This window comes from Podarcis gaigeae (assembly GCF_964106915.1).
Source record: "Podarcis gaigeae genome assembly, chromosome: 9".
Classification (NCBI taxonomy): domain Eukaryota; kingdom Metazoa; phylum Chordata; class Lepidosauria; order Squamata; family Lacertidae; genus Podarcis; species Podarcis gaigeae.
This window is the reverse complement of record NC_139685.1, coordinates 54,541,903-54,567,533: the sequence shown is the minus strand read 5'-3', so window position 1 is coordinate 54,567,533 and position 25,631 is coordinate 54,541,903. Positions and strand designations below refer to the sequence as shown.

At 42.7% G+C, this 25,631-nt stretch overlaps 1 protein-coding gene across 6 annotated transcripts in view; it reads left to right on the top strand.

Annotated features, from left to right (window-relative positions):
- Positions 1-22,150, top strand: part of ALPK1 (alpha kinase 1) — a 61,938-nt gene extending 39,788 nt beyond the window's left edge. For all 6 annotated transcript variants that reach the window (XM_083756345.1, XM_083756342.1, XM_083756344.1 and 3 more), the window contains 11 exons: positions 8,712-8,910; positions 10,585-10,644; positions 10,885-10,971; positions 11,838-11,914; positions 12,486-12,581; positions 13,189-13,293; positions 14,108-16,190; positions 18,049-18,202; positions 19,235-19,397; positions 19,504-19,690; positions 21,670-22,150. In XM_083756345.1, the coding sequence (XP_083612471.1) occupies positions 8,712-8,910; positions 10,585-10,644; positions 10,885-10,971; positions 11,838-11,914; positions 12,486-12,581; positions 13,189-13,293; positions 14,108-16,190; positions 18,049-18,202; positions 19,235-19,397; positions 19,504-19,690; positions 21,670-21,890 (3,432 nt within the window). In that variant the 3' untranslated portion in view covers positions 21,891-22,150. The remainder of the gene's footprint in view (positions 1-8,711; positions 8,911-10,584; positions 10,645-10,884; positions 10,972-11,837; positions 11,915-12,485; positions 12,582-13,188; positions 13,294-14,107; positions 16,191-18,048; positions 18,203-19,234; positions 19,398-19,503; positions 19,691-21,669) is intronic.
- Positions 22,151-25,631: the final 3,481 nt, after the last annotated feature.

Genomic DNA, 25,631 nt, shown 5'->3' with positions numbered 1-25,631 from the left:
CCTTATGCCAGGTCTGACTATTGGTCCATCTACCTCTGTATAGTCTACACTGATTGGCAGCAGTTCTTCAGAGAGTTGATCTTCCCAGCCCTACCTGGAGATGCCAGGGATTGAACCTGGGACCTTCTGCATGCAGAGCTCTGCTGCTAGGCTTTTTCCCTTCCCCTCATCACCTATTTCCACACACACACACACACACACACACACACACACATACACCGCTATGGAGGACTCTGGCTGTTGACACTGTCAGTGTCGACAATCTGTTTCGCAAGTGTGTGTGTGGTGCCTCTGGTGATGTGAGGTGAGAATATTCTCTGCTAGAAAATTATCCAGAGAATATTCTCCACAAACTGTAAATTTTAACGTAAGAACCAGTTTTACAACCCACATTTTAAAAATATAGCAAATAATAAGTTAAGCTGTGATATTGCCAGTGTAAGTAATGAATAATGGTGTGTGTTTTTTAATCCAGTTACATTACTGGGCATTATGTCATTCACCATTGGCAGTTCTGAAATGTGAGCTACAGAAAACACACACACATATATGCTATTCATTTAATTTGATGAACATTTGAATTCGTATGTATTTCAACAATATGTAAGAGCCTTTTTTCTATTTTGGTGTGACCTTATTCATAGCAATTCTATACTCTTGGCCATATAGTGTGATATATTTTTTTACAGAAAGTAGCTTCAATGCTTTATACACTTAAAGTACCAGGCCTATACAATTATGTGTAACAGCATGTGAGGTGGCCTTGATTTAAACAGTTGAGCAGTTGATGTTTCTATATTTTTATTTAGTGCCAGTAACTGGTTTTGGCAGTGCCATTCAATGGTACAACAAGCCATTTATCAGAGATTGACATACTGAAATATATTACCATTAGACCTATTAGAAGCACAAGATAGCCTAATACTGAATTTACTTGTATCAAAGAATGTGAATTCACTGCATTGCCCCATTGAATAACTGTACAGTTTTTGGTTGCCATCTGAACAAGTTTACCCATGAATAAACATGTATATTAACTAATTATATCATTTTCAATGCATTAAAATGAATATTCTCCTATTTTAAATGAAAATTCTCTAATATTTCATTAACTGATAATATTTTCGAGAAAATTCTCCAAGAGATTATTCTCGAGAATTCAATATCACTAGGTGTCTCAACCCAATAAGCAACCTTGTAAGTTACTGCATGTAGTAGCACTCTTTTGCTAGAGCAGATCATAACCTGCAAAGTGATCTACTGTGGTGTATCTTTGTGACCCCCAGGGCACCTTGATATTAAAGCCTGAGATTCCCCTTCCATAACTGTCTATCTGCTCAAGTCATATTCAATGAGCATGATTTGAGCATGATTTTAATTTGTTTCTTAGCCCTGTGATATGTCATGGATGTTTCAGTTGAGATTCCTGCACCGGAATTGGACTAGATTTGACTAGATGACTCTTGGGGTCCCTTCCAACGCTACAATTCTATCATTCTGTGATAGTAGTGATAGCTGTACTGTATCTTTAAATATAACCTTAAGGGCCCTAAACTGGACCCTTTCTTCTGCCTGTTTGCATACGGAAGATACAGGCACCCATCTTTCTGGCAACTAATTTCCCAGGGAGGTGTCTGCTGCTTTCGTGTTGTGGGTTTTTAAAAACCCTCTCTTTCCAACCACCTTTTTTAATATGGCTGTTTTGAGAAAGTTGTGTTAGAAAGCATAGCTTTGCTGGCTGTTAACCAGTAATGCTAACAATTCTTCATTGTTTATTTTAATTGGTTTAAACGCTTTTAAAGTGATGGTTAGCTCAAGCAGCCTCAAGTTGCCTATACCTGAAATGGTTCAAATTTGTGCACAGTGAAAACTTAATAGATGACCATGGCCAATTAATAATTTTTTTCCAGCCTAGCCTACCCTATAAAGTTGCTGTGATGATAAAAGGGGATGCACCACCCTGAGCTCTGAAGGAAGAGCAGGATAAAAACATAATAATGGCATACCCTGCCAATTCTATAATGCAGCGCTTCTCGTTATTCTCCTAGTTTTCACAAACTATGAAGCAAGCAAGGCACACTTATCTCTAGACTACGTGCTCAGAGGGAGCTTCTATTGCTTGCATTACATTCTCTTTTCCTGTGTAGGTGGACTTAAAAATATTTCAGAGGTTCCTACCCCATTTGCTGCATCCATTTAATACATCCCAAGTGCCCTGTACCTGGATGAGTTAGCAATGCCATTCATTCCTAGTCTTAGCAAACCAACAGACCTCTAGGCTCAATTATTGATGATTTAATTCTTGCTCATTGAAAATTCCTCCACCCTCATCTGCTTCTATCTTCCTAATTTATTCTGCACAAGCAATTTCGTATATTCACATTTTGTCCCGTACCTCAGTGCCAGATGGCTCTGGGAGAGAGTGTTTTCTCCCTTCCTGGGAGCAGCTGCAGTTGTCGGCAAAAACAAGGTATCCTGGCATTGAACCTAAGGCTGAGACCCAAACATTAAGGTGTTTTGCTGGGAGGAACCAGGCCACTAATGCGAGAAACCATGAAAACAGCACACCCGTCCACTCAGGGCATTTTTGCAAAGGCCCTTCAGTAAAGGCTGTTTTGCATTTCCACCCTGAACCCCTATAATTGGTGTATAGAAATCTTCTGCAAATCTAATTCCATCTCCACCTGACTCAGCTTCCCAGCCATGAAGTTCCTTTTGTGCCCCTAAACTCAATTACACATCCTAGGTTGACATTGTAGAAACAGATGTTCAGGCAAAGTGCACATTTATTTCTCTCTCTTGGCATGGATACAGAAATCCCTTAATCACAATTTCCAAATCAGAATCCTTTTCTTTCTTTTATATTTTGGTTATATCTCTGTGTTGCTATAATTTTTTTTTGTTTTGTCTATGAAGTGTCTTCCTCCTGGGGTTGTAGGCTTGATGGGTTGTTGCTGTTTAAAATTATGTTCAGGAACTGCAGATGCAACAGTGCACATCTGATCAAAAGCTTTTATGTAAGGTGCAGAAAGACAGGATGATATTTCAGTGGGATTGCAAACAAACTAAGGTTGGGCAAGGTCAGAAATAGACTTTTTCCTGTCCCTCAGAAACATAAATTAGCAAAAGAATTGTGAGCTTCTGTGGTATATGGTTAGATACACATTATATCAAATCTAAAGGAAAGCAACTGTAATAGGTGAGATGGACCTGTGGCCAAGGTGATGTCTGTTATCTAGACAGGCAATGGATATTGCAGATGTTAATCTGTGATGAGAGAAATCTGGAAGTGAATCAGTCAGTGCATTATGAATTGTGTGAGCCATTAGTGGCAATTCAAAATTACGCAGAAACTTCCGCTGTGTCTCATCTGCCACTTGGAGGTAATTTTATACATTCTTCATTTTGATATAAGACAGCAAGAGTTACGAAATCACCTTTTCTCAAATTAATTAAGCACTCTTTCCTCAGTATAGCTTTGCATGTGCACCTCAGGCATGGCAGCCATTCTGTCTTGTTTGACTCACATATGGAGAGTCTGACGAACCAGGATAACACACTTTCAGTCTCATCATGCCACAGGACACTGCCAGAAAAAGAGAAGAGGAAAGCTTTTCATAGTTCTGCTGAAGTTAGGTGATTCTGGCAGCATGCTTCTGATATGCAATCCCTCTCAGAAATGTTGGCATCTTAACAACACTTCAAACACGTTTTGGAGGGTCTTAGACCTGTGAAACTGATTGACCAGAGACTATAATAGGACAGAAGACATAAATGTCTAGATCCGTAGGCAGTAACAGCTCTCCCATTCTGCTTCAGATTTCTGAAAAATTGCTATCTGTACCAGTAGTGGCTGGCATGATGGGACGCCACTACACATCTGACCTCCAGTTGGTTGCTTCACTGCTGCTTACTGGGAGGGGCAAGGTGGACGCAGTGCAAACACACTGGCAAAGCCTCTCCAGTGCTCCTGACAGTGTGTTTGCACCACACCACTGTCTTTCCTCTTTCCCCACTTCCCTTCTAGTAAGCAGCAACAAACCAGAGGTAAGGTGTGCATGACATCCTACCACACTGTCTGCTCCTGCTCTGTATCCATCATATGTGTATATTAGGAGGGGAATGTCTGTTGCCTCTTCTAGGCTTTATGTGTGAAGTCTGTCTTTTTACCCTGGAATTGCTGTCACAGAACTTGACCTACTTTCATTTTATGCTTTTATGGGAAGGAGGTTTTGGTCTGCATTTTCCATTAACATGGCAGCATTTTTGTGGACTAGGAACTGTTGTGTGACCTGGGAGCCAAGGAAAAAGTCAGGTATGATTTCTCAGAGGGGATGAGAACAGGGTTATAACTTCAAACAATTGACACCGAGCAAAATGTATTGGTGTGTTACCACAGCACGCCATCTTCGGGGAAAGAAAAAGCAGCTGATATTCTCACCCTGTCTTGACTTTTCCTCATTTTGTGTCCATTTGGTTTTGGAGAGCGACGCAAGAGGTTTCGGCATTGAGCGGAGAATTAAATTATGCAGCTGCCCGGCCCTCCAGAATAGGATACTTGGTTTAGATTTTTCACAATGCTATTGAAGTGCTTATTTTCCTCCTGAAGAGACACAAACAGATGCAAACTTCTGTAAACACTTTAGAAATGAATTCAGTGAGTTTGGCCTCTCAGCGGTGCTCAATAGCTGACAGAAAAATGTCTAATTAGTGCAAGTGGAAATAATAGGGCCACTTGGATTCCTTCCATCCTCCTCCAAGTCTACTTTTCCGAGGAACTCAAAGGCTCTTTTGTTTGGTAGGTCACCCTCACTCATGCTTTTGTGTTCCAATCTCTTAAGGGAAGGAGGAGAAGAAGCAGAAAGAAAAAAATGCATTAGGCAATGGCTCAGTGCTTAAATATACGGTAGACTCCGGAGCATTGAGAAAAATGTGTCGCTGGCAGTGTTCGTTTTCAGGTGCTTAAAGACAGGGATCCCTCCATTGTCAAGAGGCACATGCACACAAAGAAATAGGAATCCCTTTCAAGTGTCATTCTTTGCAAAAGCATGCCCCCTTGCAAATAAATAAATATATTTCCACCAGTTTTTGAAGCATAAGTCGGCCTGTGAATACTTGTTCACAACTGGTCTTGTGAGGTAAATAAATATCAGGCATTCCTGTTCAAGTTGTTCACACTATGGCTATTTCAGTTTCTTCAAGTTGCATCGTCTATGATTTGAATCAAGCCACAGGGTGTAAATCTTTTTCACTGACAGGCTAACATTACCGACCTATCCCTAATCTTGGAGCTGATTGTCACCACAAATGTTTTCACACATTTCTTGAGTCATTCATAAGAGTCTCTCTTCTGGGGGGCAAGAGGGAATGTGAGCTGTTGCTCTGCCATGTGATTTGGATGGAGAGGGTGCTACATTCAGTCCCTGAAATCTTCAGTTTAAAGGTTTTCCGGTAGCAAAACTTCATGCTGGGTGAACCAAGTCATTGTCAGCACACTAGTGGGCAAGATGGTCTATCTATCCGACAAGATAAAAGGCAGCTTATACCATTATCAAGTTTTACCTGACTCTTCCTGTACCTTCCAAATAGTACTATAGTCCTTAGCCAAAACCACGCTCATACACAGGAACCCGGCATGTTAAGCAATCATTCAGATATCTGTGTGGCTTGTATGTGATCTCCTACCTGCTTACCCAAAGTAAAGATCAAGAAATTAGTTGCCAGAAGTTGGTTTTTACATGTGATTAGTTCATCACATGGCTGGAGCTACCTCCAAATTCTTTGAACAATGTCTCCCAGTGTGTGATGCTGGTTTCCCCAGGGACTTTATAGAAAGCTGCCAGCTGTTACGTTGTTTTTACAAATGCACAACCCATTTGTAAAAATGATAGGTTAGTGGTAGACATTACTGGCCAAAATAGGTGTTGCTTGGGTCTCAAAACCAGAAATTGGGAATTGAATACTTTAGATTCTCCCAGTTTTTTAATACAAGAATTCAGTATTTAATCCTGCAACGTCTTTAGAAGTGCTGCCTAGCCTTCAGCACTGTTGGTTGAAAGTTCCCAATGGACAGCTCCTTGCTCTGCCTAGTTATGCCAGATCATTGCTGGTCTGAAGACTGATTCACACTTTACATGGCAAGAGTGAATACTGCCATGGATACCATAATTTTTGCCCTATAAGACTCACTTTTTCCCTCCTAAAAAGTAAGGAGAAATGTGTGCGTGTCTTATGGAGCGAATGCAGGCTGCGCAGCTATCCCAGAAACCAGAACAGCAAGAGGGATTGCTGCTTTCACCTCTTGCTGTTCTGGCTTCTGAGATTCAGAATATTTATTTTTCTTGTTTTCCTCCTCCAAAAACTAGGTGCGTCTTGTGGTCTGGTGCGTCTTATAGAGCGAAAAATACGGTAGTTAGAGGACAAATGGGCAGGAGCATCTGATAGGGCAGCACAGCACAGCTTACCTGTCTTGTTTGCAGTAGTCCTCAACATTGCTTACCTGGCTTCCCAATGCTGCATGTCACTGCCAGTTACCAAGATGGGGAGCAGAAAGGCAGCGAAGAAAATGTCAAATTGGCTCCATCATTGCACCCATACTGTGCTGAGCCTTGTCCTTCACCATCTCCCTCTCGGTAACTGACAGTGATACTTGACAGTGTCAAGAAGCCAGGGGAACAACACCGGTTGCTACTGTAAACAAGTGAGGAAGTTGTCTCTCCCAAACAAGAACAGGCATAGGAAGATACAGATTCCACACAGATAACAACTAAGTCCAGTGCTACCTAGTGACTAAACTGTATTATGACACTATCCACATGGATGCATAATTGCAAATGAAACAGGATACAGGGATATTGTGTATTTATGGTTGCTGCATGGACACATGTAAATTTGGCTTTATACATGGAAGCAAATGGGGGGAAATGTGAGTTTTCTGTCTTAAGTGAGATGAAGATACTATTTCTTTAGTAGTGGTAGCAGCAGCAGCAGCAGCAGCAGCAGCAGTAGTAGTAGTGTGTTTTAATTTACTAGCCCCTGTGCATGGAAGATCCTATCTTCACTGAGGGAGCTTGACATAGGGAAAACCCCCAGAACAGTTTGGCAGAACACAGAGGAGGAGAAAGGGAACTTCAGTTGTGCAAGCATTATTCCTTGTGCTGATAGAGTACATTCCTTACTGTTACACTGGCTTCCAGGCAGGCTTAAGTTATAGCTGTATCACTTTCTTTTTCCCCATTAAGCAGCAAAGGCACTAGAGAATTTGAGTCAGGTAACTGACTTTTCTCAATGAGTCACTAAGTCACTAAGAAACAAATGCCTTCTCCAGCAGTGGACAGTAGGAGTATATACAGAAAATAAATATTTGGATAGAGGGTCTGGCTTCATGGGTCTATCAGAGTGACCTCTGAGCTCCATGTCAAGGTAATATTCTCATACTGCAGCCACAGTACTGGTATATTCTAGTCTAAGTAAATTTTCCCTTCATCAGATTAACCTTTCCTATTCAATCCCAAGGAAGGTGTTACCAAATCATACTTGAGACTCCAGCAGGCAGGAGTTTTCTTCTCATCTTTCCCCAGCTGAGGAGAGGAAAGCTGAGATGCACTTTTGCTCACACGCCATTCTCCCAAGGTGCAAGTTGGGCATTTGGGCAGATGTAACAACACCTGCAGGGATTCTTGAGCACCCATGAAGGCTCTGCATACTACCGCAGAGTTAGCCTGCTGGCCTTTCTTCTCTCCTAACAGCACGTTCCTTCATAAGTGCGGCTGATTCTCCATGCCAGGGAGAAGGATCAGCCTCTGAGAGGGATACCAAAGGAGTTAATGCTATTTTTAAAAAAATCATTAAAGGTCACCTGCAAAGAGAAAACGTTGGACTGCTGACCCAGTTGCTCCTTTATGATGTACAAAGGAGCGTTTGATCTGGTAGCCTTTACTGCTATATTAATGCAACTTGTTGATGTTTAGAACTTGATTGACACCACAAAAGTCTTCATTTCCCTTGAGAATCAGAAGGCAAAGGCTTTTAATAGCACACACCCCCAATTCCCATTTAAGCTAATTTTAATGCTATATGTAGGTCATTTCTTGAAAACAGAACACTGGTCTACTTTTTAGGAGTGTCTTACCTTCCTCTTACTTTTTAAAATAAGGTTACAAGATACAGTGTCATATAGTGGGTAGCATGCTGGACACAGGAATGCCCAGGATCTAATTATTGGGTGAGCTTGATGGGTCTAAGCTGTTGGTTGTGAGGTTAAAATGAGATGAAACACTCTGAAATCCTTGGAAGAAGGTTGGGATGAAAATGAATCGACAGCTGTGGTTAAAATTAAAGAAAAATATGTTGATAATCAGAATATCCTATCTAAGATTGGGAGCATTGTACACACCCACACAGTGGTTTATCACGGGGTAGAGCATTGTAAAGTATGCCACACTTTTTAAAGCTTTTTTGAACTTTCCTTCCATGCCTCTGACAATTTTCTACGTTTGAAGCAATATCCCACCCCCAATCCTTCCTTTGCCCTGCAGTTTTCCGTAGCTGAAAGTAGGTGTACACATTTCTCAGCTAAGCAAGTCAACAAACATTTCTACCCCATCCCTCTGCCTGATGATTTACATACTTTATGGACAGCCCCCTAGAAACGGTTCCAATTTGAGAGCTAGTTGCTCCTCACCATCACATGTGTTTGGTGTTCTTTTCAGGTTTGTCTGAAAGCCTCCATTACCAGCAGGGACTATGTGACAGCAGCTGCTATTGTGTTCCTGATTGACCGGTTCTTATATTGGGTTGATGGCTCCAGCCAGCTCCTTCGGATTGCCAAAAGGCTGCACGAGCTCCAACCTACAACACCAATTGCCCCTCAGCTGGTGATTCGCCAAGCTCGCGTCTCTGTAAATTCAGGTAATGAAACACTCATTGCGCTCCCCCCCCCAACTACCATCTCCGTTTTCTCGGCCGAGTCCCAATTAGGAGCTGCTTGACTTTCAAGAGGATACTTTGTCCCATTCTGGAGATGACATTCCTATGATCCTGAGCCATCATTTTAAACTGACACCCTGCCCTGCCTGCCATCTACTCTCCATCTACACCATCCCACCCCCCACCCCCACTCCATCTCCCTCCCACCTCTTCTGGCCTGCACAAAGTGTCTGGCATAAAGGGGTCTCTGAGAGAAAGAAGCAGCAGAGAAAATTGTGAAAGGGTGTGGAAAATACTAATTGGAGCTTTTGTCTCCTAACAAATCTGCCCTGCTGTTTCAAACGGGGGTCTGTGAATTGCTGTACTTCTGAGCAAAAGCCTTCAAAAAGATGATTAAAGATCTGGTATTTTCTGTGTGTGTGTGTGTGTGCACACGCGCGCACGCACATATAGATGCACTATAGCCACTTGGTGCAAATAATGCAGTTAACCTACTCATGTAAAATTGAGGGTTGTTTTTTCTTCGTTCCTCTTTTGGTAGTACAGAAAGATCATGAATGGCATTGGCCTGTTTTAAATTTCTTCCTAGTTTAAATTTCTTCCTAGTTTTTTTTAGGAAGGAAAAGCCAAAGCTAAGCTGATGATGAATACAGTTTTAGAAGGAAATAGCTTACATATAATGAAATGATCATCTGATTTCAATCACTACATCTCAGGAATAGTATGTGTGTCAAATATAATTGTCCTTATTTCTGAGCTCTGCTATATGATGCCACTTCCCCCAAAACTGGGTTCCCGTACATTTTCTTTACTACAACCCCACTCAACCTTAGCCAGCACGGCCAATGATGAGAGATGTTGGGGGGTTGTAGTCTAAAAACATCTGGGAGAAAGGCTGAGTCTGATGCCAAGTCTTGCAAATACATGTCTTAAAGAAGTATTGGCATGCTGTTTACTCCTAAAGTCCAGGGTGAATCAGGGTGACATAGTTGGACCACAATGTGGGTGAGTCTAGGCAGATATAAATATCTAAACTACCTCGGTTAGCTCTCATCTTGGGGTAGCTTTGAGCATCTGTAGGCCTGTTCACTTTACACTAAATACAGGTACAGCTACCACTACACATGTACAAGTGTTTTTGTGAAAGAGTTTACACATGTTCATACAGCTCAGCTATTGTGCACACAGAAACACAGACACTACGCTTGTCGAACATGACGTGAATAATGATAAGAGTGTAGATAGTGTGCATCAACTGTTGTTTACAGAGATTGTGCACTTGTTGAATGTAACATGTGAATGGCCCTTATATAATTCATCTTCAAGCAGTGGGTCAGGGTCTATGACTGGGTCACAATTGGATGGAATCCTCTGCTAAAACAGAGGAAAAAGCCTTCATTTTACTGGCATCCTTGTCTCATTATGATGTCAAGTGCCTGGCAAATGGATAGCCCCCACCCATCTGTCAAATTTGACCTGTGAGGCTGGTCCTACCTTTGTTCTAAGTTTAGAACTTAGGGGATAAGCTAAGGAAGACAAATGACATTTTAAAAAAATTGCTAAAAGACCAGATTTACCAGATCTACCCTTTGCTATCTGAACTCCGAGACTGAAATATTTGCCTCAATATAGCTTTGTTTTTCCTCTTCTTTCTAGGTAAACTGTTAAAGGCTGAATATATCCTTAGCAGTCTTATTAATGACAATGGAGCAACAGGTATCTATAATTTGTGGCTTCTACACGTTGAGTTATTATTTATAAAGGTTCCCCCCCAAAAAATTGCCACCTTGCTAGCAGAGCCACTGCCAGACTAATGTGTTCCTGTCCCAGACAGCTTCTTTCTTTGTTTTTCTTAATTTGTAAAGGTCTTGGATATATATTTACCTCACCTTTCTACCTCTTTATGTTCCCAAACACTGTAGTGTGTTCAACTGCTCTTTTCATTCTGTTTCTCAGGTGTGTGGAAGTACTCAAAAGAAAGTGACAGGATCCTTGTTCAGTCTGTCTGTGTACAGATTAGAGGACAGATTCTACAAAAGCTGGGTAGGATTCATGAAGCAATCTCACATTCTTTGGTTTCACCTGATCTTTTTCAGTTCCCGTTCAGTTCTCTGAGGATAGTGCAGGAGTCATTTCTCATAATTGTGTTCTTTCTAGCTGCAAAATATTCCCCATTTCCTTTAAAAAATCAGCTGTATGCCTAGCAAAATGTATTGGCAAAAAAAGAAAAATCTAATGTGACCCAAATTCTATGCCTATAATTGCTTCAAATTGCTTACTTTGCATATTAATTTTGCTTCCCAAATTAAGACTTAACAATTTCTCCTCCTCCTCCTTCTTCTTTGCAAGATGTTGGGTTTCAGAGGATAAAAAATAAGGGCATGGAGTGGTGAAATTATGTGATGATCAGGCTCATAACAGCCTGCTGGATTAAGCTAATGGTCCACCTAGTCCAGTATCCTATTTCCATTAAGTTGTAACGAATGGATGCTTTTGTCAATTACAGTTTCCAATTTTTCCAATCTTAAATTCACATTTCTGCACTTGTTTGGTTATTATTATTATTATTATTATTATTATTATTATTATTAAAAAGCCCTTTTGGAAATTTGTATCATACACAATTTTGCAAACCATTTTTTTCTAATGTACTTTGAATATTATTTTCACCAGTAAATTCTTATGTACACTTTCCCCGAATGTACACATATTGGGGTTGGAAAACTGCAACACAAAATTTGGACAAGTGTAACTTTTGAATGATAGCTATTTTTCGGTTCATGCATGGCAAACTTCTCCCCCATCCCTATTAAGTACAAGTGCATTAAATAAGTTTATAAATATTACTTCTTTTTTTAAAAAAAGACTACAACAATAACTGAGCGTTCATTTTTGTGTGTATCTTTCAGGGATGTGGTATGAAGCAGCAGAGCTGATTTGGGCTTCAATTTTAGGTTATTTCACACTTCCCCAGCCAGATATAAAGGTAATGTATGTACTATTTTCTTTTTAAAAATGAGTATTTTCTGCTATTGGCAGTATTTGTTCTGCTCCTCTAGACAATCTAGACAAGCAGCTTGCTCCAAACCTTTAGCAGGAACTGAGGAATAACAGAAAGGGTAGTCCTTCAAAGAGGGATCTGCTGGTGAAGAAGAGTGGTCCTTGCTGTTTCAAACATGCCCAAGTCCTTCACAAGCAGTGGAAAAGTAGACTGTCCTTTTTTCCACTAAGAAACTGAACAATGTAAAAACAGCCTGAGATGTTGGGTGCTTCCAGACAGGGATTCGTTATTGCAAGTGGGTTGTTGGCAACAAGTCTGTTGTTGTTGTTGTTGTTGTTGTTTTGAATTCACCAGATTTTCTATGGAAAGAGCGAATCTGGATTAAATAGATAGGGATGTGTTGATGCTGCATGCATGAGGAGTCCTAATCCCATTTGGAAACACCCTGTGTGTTTTAGCTTCTTGTGCTTTATGGAATGGATTATTGTGTTTTAGAGAAGTAATCTGCAATGGAAGCAGTGAAACGCCAATTTGTCTTTGTGTGTGTCTCCTGCAGGGAATTGCTACATCGTTGGGTATCTTGGCTGACATCTTTGTATCAATGAGTGAAAACGATTACAACCAGTTTAAAGACAACTATCAGTTTCACCTGGTAACTGTTCCTGTATTTGAGATGAACTTTGTTTAGCTTGCTGAAAATTGTGTGTGCTTTGTTCAGCATCCCTGACTAGGGAGATTCTGTGTGATACCTGAAGCTCACTTTTCCACAACAGAAACAGATTACGGGCAGGGGTACCTTTACCTTTTAAACCTTGGCATCTGTCTACACTGTGTTCTAAACCACTGAGCCCCTTGGGCTTGCCAATCAGAAGATTGACGGATTGAATCCCCATGATGGGGTGAGCTCCTGTTACTCTGTCCCAGCTTCTGCCAATCTAGCAGTTTGAAAGCATGCCAGTGCAAGTAGGCAGGAATGTAAATGGCGTTTCCATGTGCTCTGGTTTCCACCACGGTGTTCCGTTGCGCCAGAAGCAGTTTAGTCATGCTGGCCACATGACCTGGAAAGCTGTCTGTGGACAAACACCGGCTCCCTCAGCCTGAAATCAAGATAAGCACCTTAACCCCATAGTTGGCTTTGACTGGAGTGAACCATCCAGGGGTCCTTTACCTTTTTACCTTACATAGACTCACCTATCTACACAGAGATGAACGGAAAGCAATCTGCCTAAACTTACATTTCCTTCCTGCCGTTTCAACAGAATCTTCTGAAAGAGTTTGACCACCGTTTACTTTCAGCTGCTGAAGCATGCAAGTTAGCAGCAGCATTCAGCCAGTTCACACCACTGTTTGTGCTCACAGCAGTCGTAAGTGTGATACCCAATATTCTTATTTCTTCCCTGTGCTGAAGATTATTCACTGCCATCTACTACTGCAATATGTTGCTGTGTGCATGTAAAATCAGGATGTGCATTCCAAATTCAGATGCAATGCAGATGAAAAGTTGTGGTGCAAGTGAAATGCCATCTGGCTTTTATACTGTTAAACCTGTTCATTTGGAGCAGTTGCTTACTACAAACCATTTACTGTTGCCTATCATTCATACCACTTTAATGTCCCATTGATTTAACTGAAAACTCATTGGATAATAAAGAGAGTGGAACTGGAAGGTAAAGGCTGCTAGTTATACAATCTATCTTTTGGTTCTTTGGGAAGGAGGGGGTATCTTCAGGAAAGCATTTTGCAGAAGACGTGTACTTCATACCCCACTTATCTGTGGATTAAGTTCCAAAGGTTTTGAGAATATAGCTTCTTCCTGCTCCCCAACCCACCCCAATCCCACTGAACTCCATAGACAAATCGGTCCCTCAGATTAATAGGCTTTGCAAAGTTTTATATTGAAAATTCCATTAGCAAATGCACAATTCTAGCATGGATTTTTTTTGCTAGATATCTCAGAACAAAGCTGCTCAGTGTTCCTTCGGTGTGTAATAAGTTTAACTCAAGCATAATTGATCAAACACAGAAAAAACAAGTACTTGAAAATCATTTGGAAAAAGCTATATTCTCAAAACCTTTGTGTGAGTTCAAATTTGAGGATTCTTTATAGGATCTGAGTTTTCAAATTTGATGCACGAATCTGTAAGATCCTGTTCATTTCAGCTGTACTTGTTTTTACAGAATATCCGTGGAATGTGCTTGCTGTCTTACAGCCATTCAAGCGAATGCCCTTCTGCAAAGCAGAAGTTTTATTTGTCCGAAGCAAAGGAGTCCTTTGAAATTGGTCTCCTTAGTAAGAAGGACAAAGAACCAGTCACCAGCAAACAGGAGCTCCACAGTTTTATCAAGGCAGCTTTCTGCCTTACAAAAGTGCACCAGAGGCTCTACGGTGAGAGCAAGAGACTTAGTCAAGTGAATAAGTTGTGCCAGGAAGCCTTACAGAAGCTGTATGCTTATAGTCATTTACCGCATAGTGAAGAGCAGGACAAAGAACAGCTTGCCAAGGATATCATGTGCCTTGTCATGTTAGTTAAAGAGCACTTAAATGTGCAGGATTTCTGTAACTCAGATGCCAAGTCCTACATTCCAGATAGCTACAAAACTGGTGTTGAAAAGTCAATTGTGAACGGTGAATTGAGCTTCAAGAAAGTCCTTGAAATGTATTCCCAGCATCATGCAGCGGTCTGTGAAGTTTATGGAAGTGTTTGCCACAGCTACAAGATGAAATCAGGAAGCCAAACAGGAGCCTGTATAACAGCTTTGAAAACGGAAACCAAAAATATGGACACCGTGTGTACCACTGAAGAAAGATCACATCATGGGAAAGACTCTGCAAAGATCTCGATTTCACAAAAAGGAAGGAAAAATCGTGAGGGTTTTAAGGAGCAGATGCGACAGAAATTATTCCATGCCACTGCCCTTGATGAAGAGGTAGAGTGCGTTCCTTCAGAAAGACACACTGGTGGTATTTCAAGTAATTCTCATAACAGGAGTGAAAGTTCCAGTTCGTTGAGATCTTGGAGCAAATTCTCCAAATCAAGTTCCTTTACTAGTTGGGAGGAGATTGACTGCAATGAAAATGAACTGCCCCAAGATAAGGTACAGAACCAAAAGGCTACTGGAGGTAAGGAACAAGAATGTTCTGCAGCTTTGACTGAAGATGCTGAAGCGAACTGCCGAAAGCCAGATCCATGTGTACTGTTTTCCAAAACTCATCAGCTCTCTCTTCAGGAGCCTCAGAATGACTGTTGTGGCTCCTTAACGCATCCCAATCAGAATAATATAGGCAAGACTCACAGAGTAACAGAATCATACCCAAATCTCAGAGAGGAGCACGTAGAGGGAGCAGAGAATGCTTTGAAGCAGCCACTCCAAGAAACCAGTAGCACCAACCCCCAAAATAGTAATGATCTTTTGAGTCCCACTTCTGAACAAGTTCCCATTATTCCATCTTCATTAATGGATTCCAGGAGCAAGGACTCCAGTGCCATTTCTAACCATAATCTGTGCAGCATTGGGAAAGGAAGCACAGAAAATATAATAGAATCAATATCTAGACAAGGTTGGCCATTTGTTGACCCAGAAGGAGAAACTGTGGACACTACTGAAGATGCACAGATGAATTCACACCTGCCTGATGCCAGGAGGACACCTGCCTCCATCAATAGTAGCATGCCCAAACCGGAACGTGACCGCTTTGTTCAAAATTGGATTAATAAATCGAATTCTGCAGTGCCTCCAGAAAGCTCCACTGGAGTATCTGAAATTGACCCACAAGCAGAGACAACAGAAGACTGTGAATTTGCTAGTGAATGTGGAAAGAAGTCAGCAGGTCACCTTAATGACGTCTTTATAGCAAGAAATCAACCACATCACAGCTCTGGAGCCACAAATTCTCCTTTGGGGACAAAGAACCAGCCATTAATCAACCAGTCCAGTGACTGTGCTACAACGGAAGAAGATGACGGTGAAAAGCTAAGGAACATGTTGAGCAGCAGTCACAGTTCAAGCTCCTCTCTAAAATCATGGTACAAAGCAGCCCACTTTTCCAGTAGTTTTTCTGAATCGGGGAGTCCTTCATTTTTGAACTCTAGCAGCAGCTCTTTTGTCTTTTTGGAGAGGGCCAATGCAGAAACCCTACAGGCTCGCGTTCTCAGTGACGATGACTATGGCAGGCTTTTGTCTGGTGTAGACCATGCCTGGCTAATGGAAAGAATGAAGAATACAGGGCTCTTCAAGCCAAAACTCTTCGGTAAAGCGCACTGTAAGTAGTAAGTAGAGCTTTCCGAAATGCACCCTTATAATTATTTAATCCCAAGCATTTTGTGCTGCTTCCAGGGAGGGAAAGATTTTTGTGCTGGTTTACAAGCCCCAAGCACTCAGGTGTCTTGATTCATGTGTGAGCTACACAACAGCACACTTGCCTCCCCCAGGGGTAATCTGTGCAGGTGCCCCCCCCCCACTTCACGTGTCACAACAGAAAGACAGGATTCAAATCATTTGCACACACCCTGGTGAAAGTCCCTTTTAGCCTTGCTGAGTTAATATGCTAAGATGCCGATGGACTCCAGCTCCCTTCAGCACCAACCAGCATGGAAATGGTCAGGGAGTTTGAGTATCTCGGGGGCTGCAGTTATCCACCCCTGGGTTAGCCTGACTGACACTGCCTGTGCGAAGTACTCAAGACCAAGAAAAAAATTATTTGTTTCTGTTCAACCTTTGGCAAGCTTTATGCCAAGGACAGATCCTAGTATTGTGTACCTTATCTGTATATGGTGTGAAGTGATTGTCAGTGAGTTAATGACTAAGATGGGATTTGAATGCTGGCCTCCAAATTCTCAAAGCAACGAGATTCCTGCATTGCAGGGGTTGGACTAGATGACTCTTAGGGTCCCTTTTCCAACTCTGTTATTCTGTTATTCTGTTCTATCTGCTATGCTATATGTGGGGGGAAATCCTTTTATTTTATACCGATTAAGAACATAAGGAGAGTCTGTTGGGTCAGGCCAATACCCATCTTGTCCAGCATCCTGTTCTCACAGTGGCCAACCAGATGACAGTGGGGAAATTCATAAGTAGGATCCAAGCACAAATGCGTTCTCCCCTTCTGTGGCTTCCAGCAACTGGTCTTCAAAACCATTACTGCCCCCGACTGTGGAGCCGGAACACAGCCATCATGGCTAGCAGTCATTCAGAGCCTTCTCCTCCATGAATTTTCCCAATCCTCTTTTTAAGCCATCCAGGTTGGTGGCCATGCACTGTGTGAAATAGTACTTTCTTTTATCTCTCCTGAATCTTCCAACATTCAGCTTCGGTAGGCATCCAAAAGTTCTAGTATTACATGGGAGAAAGGCTTCTCTCTATCCACTTCGTCCATGCCAAGTACAGTGGTACCTCAGATTACATACGCTTCAGGTTACATACACTTCAGGTTACAGACTCCGCTAACCCAGAAATAGTACCTCGGGTTAAGAACTTTGCTTCAGGATGAAAACAGAAATCGTTCAGCGGCGGCACAGCCATTAGCTAAAGTGGTGCTTCAGGTTAAGAACAGTTTCAGGTTAAGAACAGACCCCCAGAACGAATTAAGTTCTTAAACCAAGGTACCAATGTATAACTTTATAAACTTCTAATCATGTCACCTTTAAAAGTCTTTTCTCTAAACTAAAAAGTCCAAAACTGCAATGTTTCCTCACAGAGGAGTCACTCCATTTCCTTGATCATTTTGGATCATTTGAATGCTTTTGTTGTAATTTCACATTCCCTGCTACCAATTTTTAAAAAATGCATTCCTTTTTGTTCTAACGGTCGGTTCTGTTACTCGGTGACATATTTGTGAGGAATGCCTTCCCACTTTGCAGCCCTTCTAAAAGCAATTCAACCTGCCTTGCCTTTCCCACCTTCTGTTTATAGATGAAGCTGACTGTAATAGTACACACTGCAGCAATGAATGCAACTTCCTATGGGTGTGAGCGAAATGTCATTTCCCTGTGACTCAGTCTGGGAAAAGGACATTGATCCTAGCAAGAGAACAGTTTTAACTCTGCTGTTTCATTCCTGGCTACTGGTACGGAACAACCCTTTGCTGAAGAAGTTGTCAGTTCATTTGTCTTCTTTTCCAGCCGCCCTCCTTTTGAAATTCTCCAAGAAATCTGGGCTGTGGACTGCACAGGAAACTGCTGTATATATTGGGGACTACCTGAGCGTAGCAAAGAAAGGCAGACAAAGGAATGCTTTTTGGATACACTTTCTGCACCAAGAAGAAACTCTGGGAAGGTATCGCTCAAACCAGCATGACAATTTGATCAGTCCAGGGAGTTATGTCCTTGTTTGTTGGCTTAGATCCCACATGATAAATAAGGAGTCTAGGCAGTGAACATAATGCATCCACAAAACAGCATGAAAATACCTAGCCAGATTCTGCACAGGGATGGGAAATAATGGATGGATTGAGCTATGCATCAGAAAAGGCTTGTGTTAATACAGTCATACCTCAGGTTACAGCTGCTTCAGGTTGGGTTTTTCAGGTTATGGACCGCCGAAACCCGAAAGTACCGGAACGGGTTCCTTTGGGTTTCGGCAGTCGCACATGGGCAAAAGCACCAAATTGCAACCTGCGCGTGCGCAGACGGAGGTTGTGAACACTGCGGGTTGAAAACGTGCATCCCGCACGGATCACGTTCGCAACCTGAGCATCCACCGTATAAGAAACTTAAGCAGACCTTTGAAACAAAGTATGGATTGTGTTTGCTTGATAGTAACAGGCACAGCTTTCCACAGCCCATAACTGTAGAGTTGGAAGGGACCCTGGGGGCCTCTAGTCCACCCCCTGCAATGCAGGAATTTAAACTAAAGCATCCATGGCAGATGGCCATCCAATCTCTGCTTAAAAACCTCCAAGGAAGGAGAGTCCCTCATCTTCTGGGGGAGTCCATTCTGCTGTGAAACTGCTCTTACCACTTTTTTCGGTTGCAGTCCTAACTACGGGTAGTAAACTGCATCGAACTTAGTGGAACCGACTATGGAATAACCATTGTTAGGAGTGGTTACCTTATCTCATTATGTTCAGTGGAGGACATTTAAATACACGTGTCCTACCGCTAGGACTTGTGAGACCAAGGTTCAGATCCGCACTGGCACCAGTCACTGTCTCTCAGCCTCACCTGCTTGACAGGATGGTTGTGAGAATAAAATGGAGAATGGGAGGTGGGTGCACACAACCTGTGCTCCTTGGAGCAAAGGCAGGATACAGTATAATGTTGCTGCTGCCGCTGCTACTCTTGTCAGTGTGTGTTACATTTTTCATAGATACGTTGGCAAAGAGTACAAAGACGAAAAGGAGCTTCTTCACCATTTCAGTGATGTGGAAAGACAAATGACTGCCCAGTACTATGTGACAGAATTCAACAAGAGGCTGTATGAGCAAAACATCCCAACACAAATCTTCTACATCCCATCAGTGGTCCTTTTGGTAAGGAGCAAGCAGAAGGTTGCAAAGGATTTTGCTAGTGAAAGGAGCAGGCAGAAGCCGTGGGCTGAAATGCTATTCCCATCACAATCCCCTTTTTGTTCCCCAGGTACTAGAAGGCAGGTCTATACAAGGATGTGTGAGTGTGGAGCCTTATATTCTAGGAGAGTTTGTGAAGTTATCCAACAACACCAAAGTGGTAAAGCTGGAATACAAAGCCACAGAATATGGACTCGCTTATGGCCATTTCTGCTATGAGTTTTCCCAAGGCAGAGATGTGGTGGTTGATTTACAAGGTTTGTACTGCCAGATGTCAAATGATGGAATACAGTATTTTATTGGATTGTCCTGAGCTGCTCCCACCCCCCACCCCCCTTTCAAAAATAACTCTTATAAAAATTTATTTTGGATATGAATATTCAGAGAGTGGGACGTGGGTGGCGCTGTGGGTTAAACAACAGAGCCTAGGACTTGCCAATCAGAAGGTCGGCGGTTTGAATCCCCATGACGGGGTAAGCTCCTGTTACTTGGTCCCTTCTCCTGCCAACCTAGGAGTTCGAAAGCACGTCAAAGTGCAAGTACGGTAGATAAATAGGTACTGCTCTGGCGGGAAGGTAAACAACATTTCTGTGCTCTGCTCTGGTTCGCCAGAAGTGGCTTAGTCATGCTGGCCACATGACCCAGAAGCTGTACGCCGGCTCCCTCAGCCAATAAAGCGAGATGAGCGTCGCAACCCCAGAGTCGGCCACAACTGGACCTAATGGTCAGGGGTCCCTTTGCCTTTACCTTATTCAGAGCTGAAGTTTTTAAAAGAAAGAAAATGTTAAATGTCACTTGGGGAAAAAAGAGCAAATTACTTCAGCAGCTCACTGTATTGGCTTTAAACCTAATCAGCTTTCTCAGGTATCATAGACACAGTCATCTCATTCTGTCTAGGGACTATAGATATAGGTTCTGCTTTAAATGTGGATCTTTTTGCATTTGATTTTCATTCATAACATTTTCTTTTGATATTTTGTGATTTTTTTAATGCTTTAAAGTTGTAAACCACTTAGAGATTTCTTTGGATATAGGTTCTGCTTTAAATGTGGATCTTTTTGCATTTGATTTTCATTCATAACATTTTCTTTTGATATTTTGTGATTTTTTTAATGCTTTAAAGTTGTAAAACACTTAGAGATTTCTTTGGAAATGTAAAGGTGGTATAGAAATTGATCAAATGCATTATGCAGGCATAAACAGGTACTTTATATTTTTTAAAAACCATTAGATTCCCCCCCAAAAGCAAAACAGAGACCAAGATTTTGCATGCACATGTACAAACCTATGGTGCTGAAACAAGTAATTTCTGTAGTCAGCAGATCTGCAGAAAATGAAATGGAATGCATATAGGGTGTGTTTTTAGAATCAGTATTATAACTTAGGGTGCTAGGGAAGGGGTAGTACCTCTAGTGGGGGACATGTTGTGCTCCTTCTGGGGTAGTTTGTCCACTTTGGTCCCCACCCTGCACTCACCTGTGGCTCCTAAAAGCTGTCAGCATGCAACAGCGGCCACCATAGGTGTCAACTCCTTGGGGTCCTGGGTGCCAGAGCACCCACAAAATTTCCTATGAAGGGGCCGGGCACCCACAAATTTTGGTGCCAGGGCCATGCATGCTGCATGGCATCCACGGCCTCAGGCACCCATGATTGTGGGGCCAAGTTGGCACTCCTTGTAGCCACACCCTGAGAAATGGCTTTGACTGGACAGCCAAACCAGGTGAGGGTTGCCTATGGGTTTCGGACCCTCAGTGAGTTAGGAATCTCCCCTGCATGCGAAGACAGGCTCTGGCAGATTGAGTGGATGAGACTAATAGGAGGGTCCAATGGTCAAGAAGGCAGTTTCTGCACATGGTGTAGAGGGAAGCGAGGGGCAGGTGGGGCTCTTCAACATGGGAAGGTAGCCCATCTAGGAGAAGGAAACTCTGACCCTAAACCTCTCCTGCCTTGTGGGGTATCTTTGGGAGAAGGAAAGGCTAAGGAGTAAACCCTGCACAAATCTGGAGTGGAGTCCCTAAGGCGGTTGGATGGCACCTTGTATGCCTTCTTCCAGCAACTTCTGCAGCCAAGCTGTTGCCCAACATATGGCTCTGCTTTCCTTTGGACCACACCAGAGGTGCTGAGAGATGGGTCTTGTTATCTGGGCAGCCCAGAACCTCCATATACATTGCCCAGGCTTGTGCCCTGGTGAGTTCAACAACAGTATTGTAACTGTAACGTTTTTTCTTTTTGACAGGTTGGGTGACTGGTAATGGGAAAGGCCTCATCTACCTGACTGACCCCCAGATCCATTCTCTCTCTCGGAAAGAGGCATCATGCCTGACAAACTTTGGGAAGAAAGGGATTTGCTATTTCTTCAACAATCAGCACACAGAATGCAATGAAATCTGCAGGCGCCTTTCATTGACTAAACCTTCAGTGGAGACTTTGAGAAAACAGATTTCAAGTCACTTTTGACCACAAATCTAGAGAATTTGTAGCATTGGGTGTTCTAACTATGATATAGCGTCGCGTTGGCTGCTTCTTATGTGCTTTGTATTTTATTTTATTTTATTTTAAAAAGAATATGTAAAACAGGCTGAAATGAAGATTCTCTAGAAAAGTGACTGAAACAGTGCTAGGGGAAAATATAAATCATATATTTAAATATAAATATAAATCATATATAAAAAAATAAAACACCTTTTGGAGTAGAGAGCAGAAAAGTCTCCAGCTATCAGAACAGATATATTGTCAAAAACTGCTCTTTTCAGCTAACTCCTTCATTCATCACCTCTTCTTGTTCCAACTTCCCAGAAAGCATTTTAAATCTGCCCACTCTCACAGATCTAGTCTCCAGTGCTGGGATGGATGCGGTAGCTGTTCTGCTACAATGACCACTTCCATTTCATTTGCTGCTCTTGCAAATGGGTGGAGGGGGGTTGCTCTCTTGCTCACAGCTATAGGATATAAACCTCTGCTGGTTTGACACTCGTCCTCTTTGAATGTTTTGTGGTATGTGTGCTGTCCACAGGCATCAACAGTGCTTGCCCTGGGTAAAAGCAGCTGTCGCGTTTTTCTTTTTTGCTACTTATGAAGCAATCTTTTGTGTTTTTAGATCAAAGCTTGTAATTCATGGATGTGACCTCCTTGGACTTTTTGTCAGCTACCACCTGGAGAAATGGAAAGAAGCAAAAAGCAGAATTATAGCCATTGCACTTCCCAAGCATTCACTGAGGAATATTATAATATAAGAGATTGCTCTTCCTCTCCCCAAAGCTCAGCATTAGGGGGCATTCTCCCTCACAAAACCCAGTGCTATGAATTTGGAACAACACAAAAGCAATGCTATGCTCATGCATAGCACCCATTCGTTTCACTAGGACCGGTGCAGGAGAACCTCCCTACGGACTGTATCATTAAACTTCCCCCCGCTCCTCTTTAAAAGTATCTATCAGTGCAGCTTTCCCAAAGTAAAACAATGGTGGGATCCCTGCTATAGACCAGACATCTGTTTTATGCCACCCCTGTCATTTGGATTTCTTTGGAGCAGGTCTAAAGGCCATTTCACATGACCCTTGATGCCTGCCAAAATGTGAGTTGGCAGTTTGCAGGCTGAATTTGTGCAGATAAATGGCTGTGTGATTGCATCACTATGCACTCAACTCCATCTATCATCATTCGTTTGTTCAGTTTAGACTCCCATTTTGCCACTCGGCTGTTACACCTTTTGGGGTTGGCACGACACAATACGTTACGATAAAGCAAGATCTATCGTAAGATGTTGCAGCCCTACAAGTACTGCTTTGCCATATGGAGAAACCCACCCTGCCTAATGACCAACTCATTTCAATATGATATGAATCAGTCTTAAAGATTGCAATCAAACCATTGATGATGCTTGATACACATTAGAGGCTATTTATGCATGAACAGGGTTCTAAATTGTACAATCGATGTCACCACACTACAGACATTTAGCACAAGCTCATAGAGGGTAATGGAGCTGGGCTGTCAGGAGCTAGATAATCTGTGTTCTTCTTGCTGGGGAACACCTGAACAGGATTATATTTGAAGTTCTTTGCAGCAAAGCACCATTGACTATTAGCTGCTCATCATTATCAGCTGCTATGGGCATTTTATTAATCTCAGACTTCTGGGGAAAGCTGCAGGGTTGAAGGGTCCTGGAACACAAATTCATAGAGCTCTGCCTCCATCGTTGGATCCAGTAATGCTTTTGAATACCACCTTTATCTTACACAGAGCTCAAGGTGTGTACAAGGTTCTCCTCCTGCCCATTTCATCCTCACAACAACTCTGTGAGGCAGGTTACGCAAAGAGATGTTGACTGGCCCGGGGTCACCCAGTGTGCTTCATGGCTGAGGGGGGTTTCGAACCCTGGTCTCCCAGGTCATAGTCTAACACTCTTAACCATTACGCCACACTGGCTCTTTACAGCCACAACAGGTTCCTGCCATGCTATGGGTGAGGTGTACATTAAGGATGCACAAAATAGAAACAGTAAGGCCCCTGTACAAACTCTTAGTCTTACTTCAAAGGAGAAAAAATTACCTGAATACTTTACCTGGCCCATAATTTACCTGTATGGGCTGCATTCACAATACTTTATTTACTGTAATTTAAAGCAAAGTGTTGGTGAAATTGACGTTACAATCCCTTATATTCTTACCTGAGAATAAATTCCTTGCAAGTGAATAGGACCTCTGAGTAAACATGCTTAGGATGGCAGTGGATTAGTGTTCTGGATTCAGATTGCACGTAGAGGTTCACACATAAAGATGCACTCTTCTGAAAGCAATAATTACCGCTCATCCCCTCCAAGAGGTGGGCAGGGTTTGCAACACTGTGCAGGGCTTCCTGGGACCAGGGTGCCACCCACTTTGGCTACAGGGTGGCCGTCGCCCCGCCCCCATCTCAGCGAGCCAATGGGCGGGGACGAGGGCTGGAAGAGGACCATGCTCTTTGGCCCAGGCTCACTTTGTTTTCTTTCCAGGACGGGACAACAAGGCATGCGTTGGGTCATGCTGATGCCCATGCTGCGCAGAGCCATCGCTGCCCATGGCCCACAAGAGGCATTGATACTGCACCTGGGAGTGCAAAAAGGCATCAGCCTGGTTCTATCTGTGAAGGCAGGCCTTGATAACATGCATGCCCTATGCCCAGCAACGACCATCCTCTGGTTCGAACTCCTCCCCCGCCAGTGCTGGAGAGGGGCCAATAAACCTTCTCACATCAATTATACAGCACAAAAAAATTAATAGGGCCATGCATAACAATGCACCAGATCAGCGGTGTCTCCATTCACCACCCGAGTGGACAATTCTGAGCTGTTTCGGGTGGGTGGAGTACATTTGACCCAACCGGTAACGACCTTTGGTTGCACAATGTGTGTCAGGGCCTCAAGGATTGATGGCTGGCAGGGCACAGCCCTTCTCTTTAGGGGAGAGGCCTTCAGCTGTAGGTATCTTGGCGGTAAGTCCCCAGTTTGGGGTCTCGGGTGGTGGCTTTAGGCCTTGGTTGGTATTCTGTAGTCTATCTTTGTGATGGGGGCAGCATCTTTATGCACCTCCATGGGGCAGTGTTAGCAGGGCCCGTTAAAGAGTTGATTGGCCCAGGAGCGGCATCATAAGGTCAAACTCTCGGCACACTTTACAGTCCCTCCCACAACGCCTGACTGCCTTGCGCATCCTCAGCCCCTGTCAGGTATGAGAGGGATACCTTCCAAGGCCTAAGCCAAGGTTCCTACACCTGAAATTCAATAAAGTTGTAGCCTAATTTTAAACCCATACATTGTTGTCATGTCTCATTCCTGGGGGGGGGTAGGCTCCAGGGACAAGGTTTAGCGCATGGGCTCGCAATATATCTTGCTGTGCTAGGGTGGGGAAAGAGAATGAATCTTCTCTGATCAGGCTCACCCTTAACTGATTTTCTTCAGCAGATGTTTAAGAAACAATGACATTTAAAAATAATAATATTGTAGAGTGCATTTTGAAAAGGCTTATGATTATTTGTGGCATTTTGAGTAATGTTGAATGCATATGATATTTTATCGACGCACAGATCCCCACTACAAAGTTAGGCTGAACAAAAACCATTGGCTTTTGTTTCTGCAACTTACAGGGAGCTGAGATTTTCTGTGCTGCTGCTTCGTGCTGCTATTGTTTTCTAGGTGATGTTTGTGTGCTGCGTTGTTTGGAT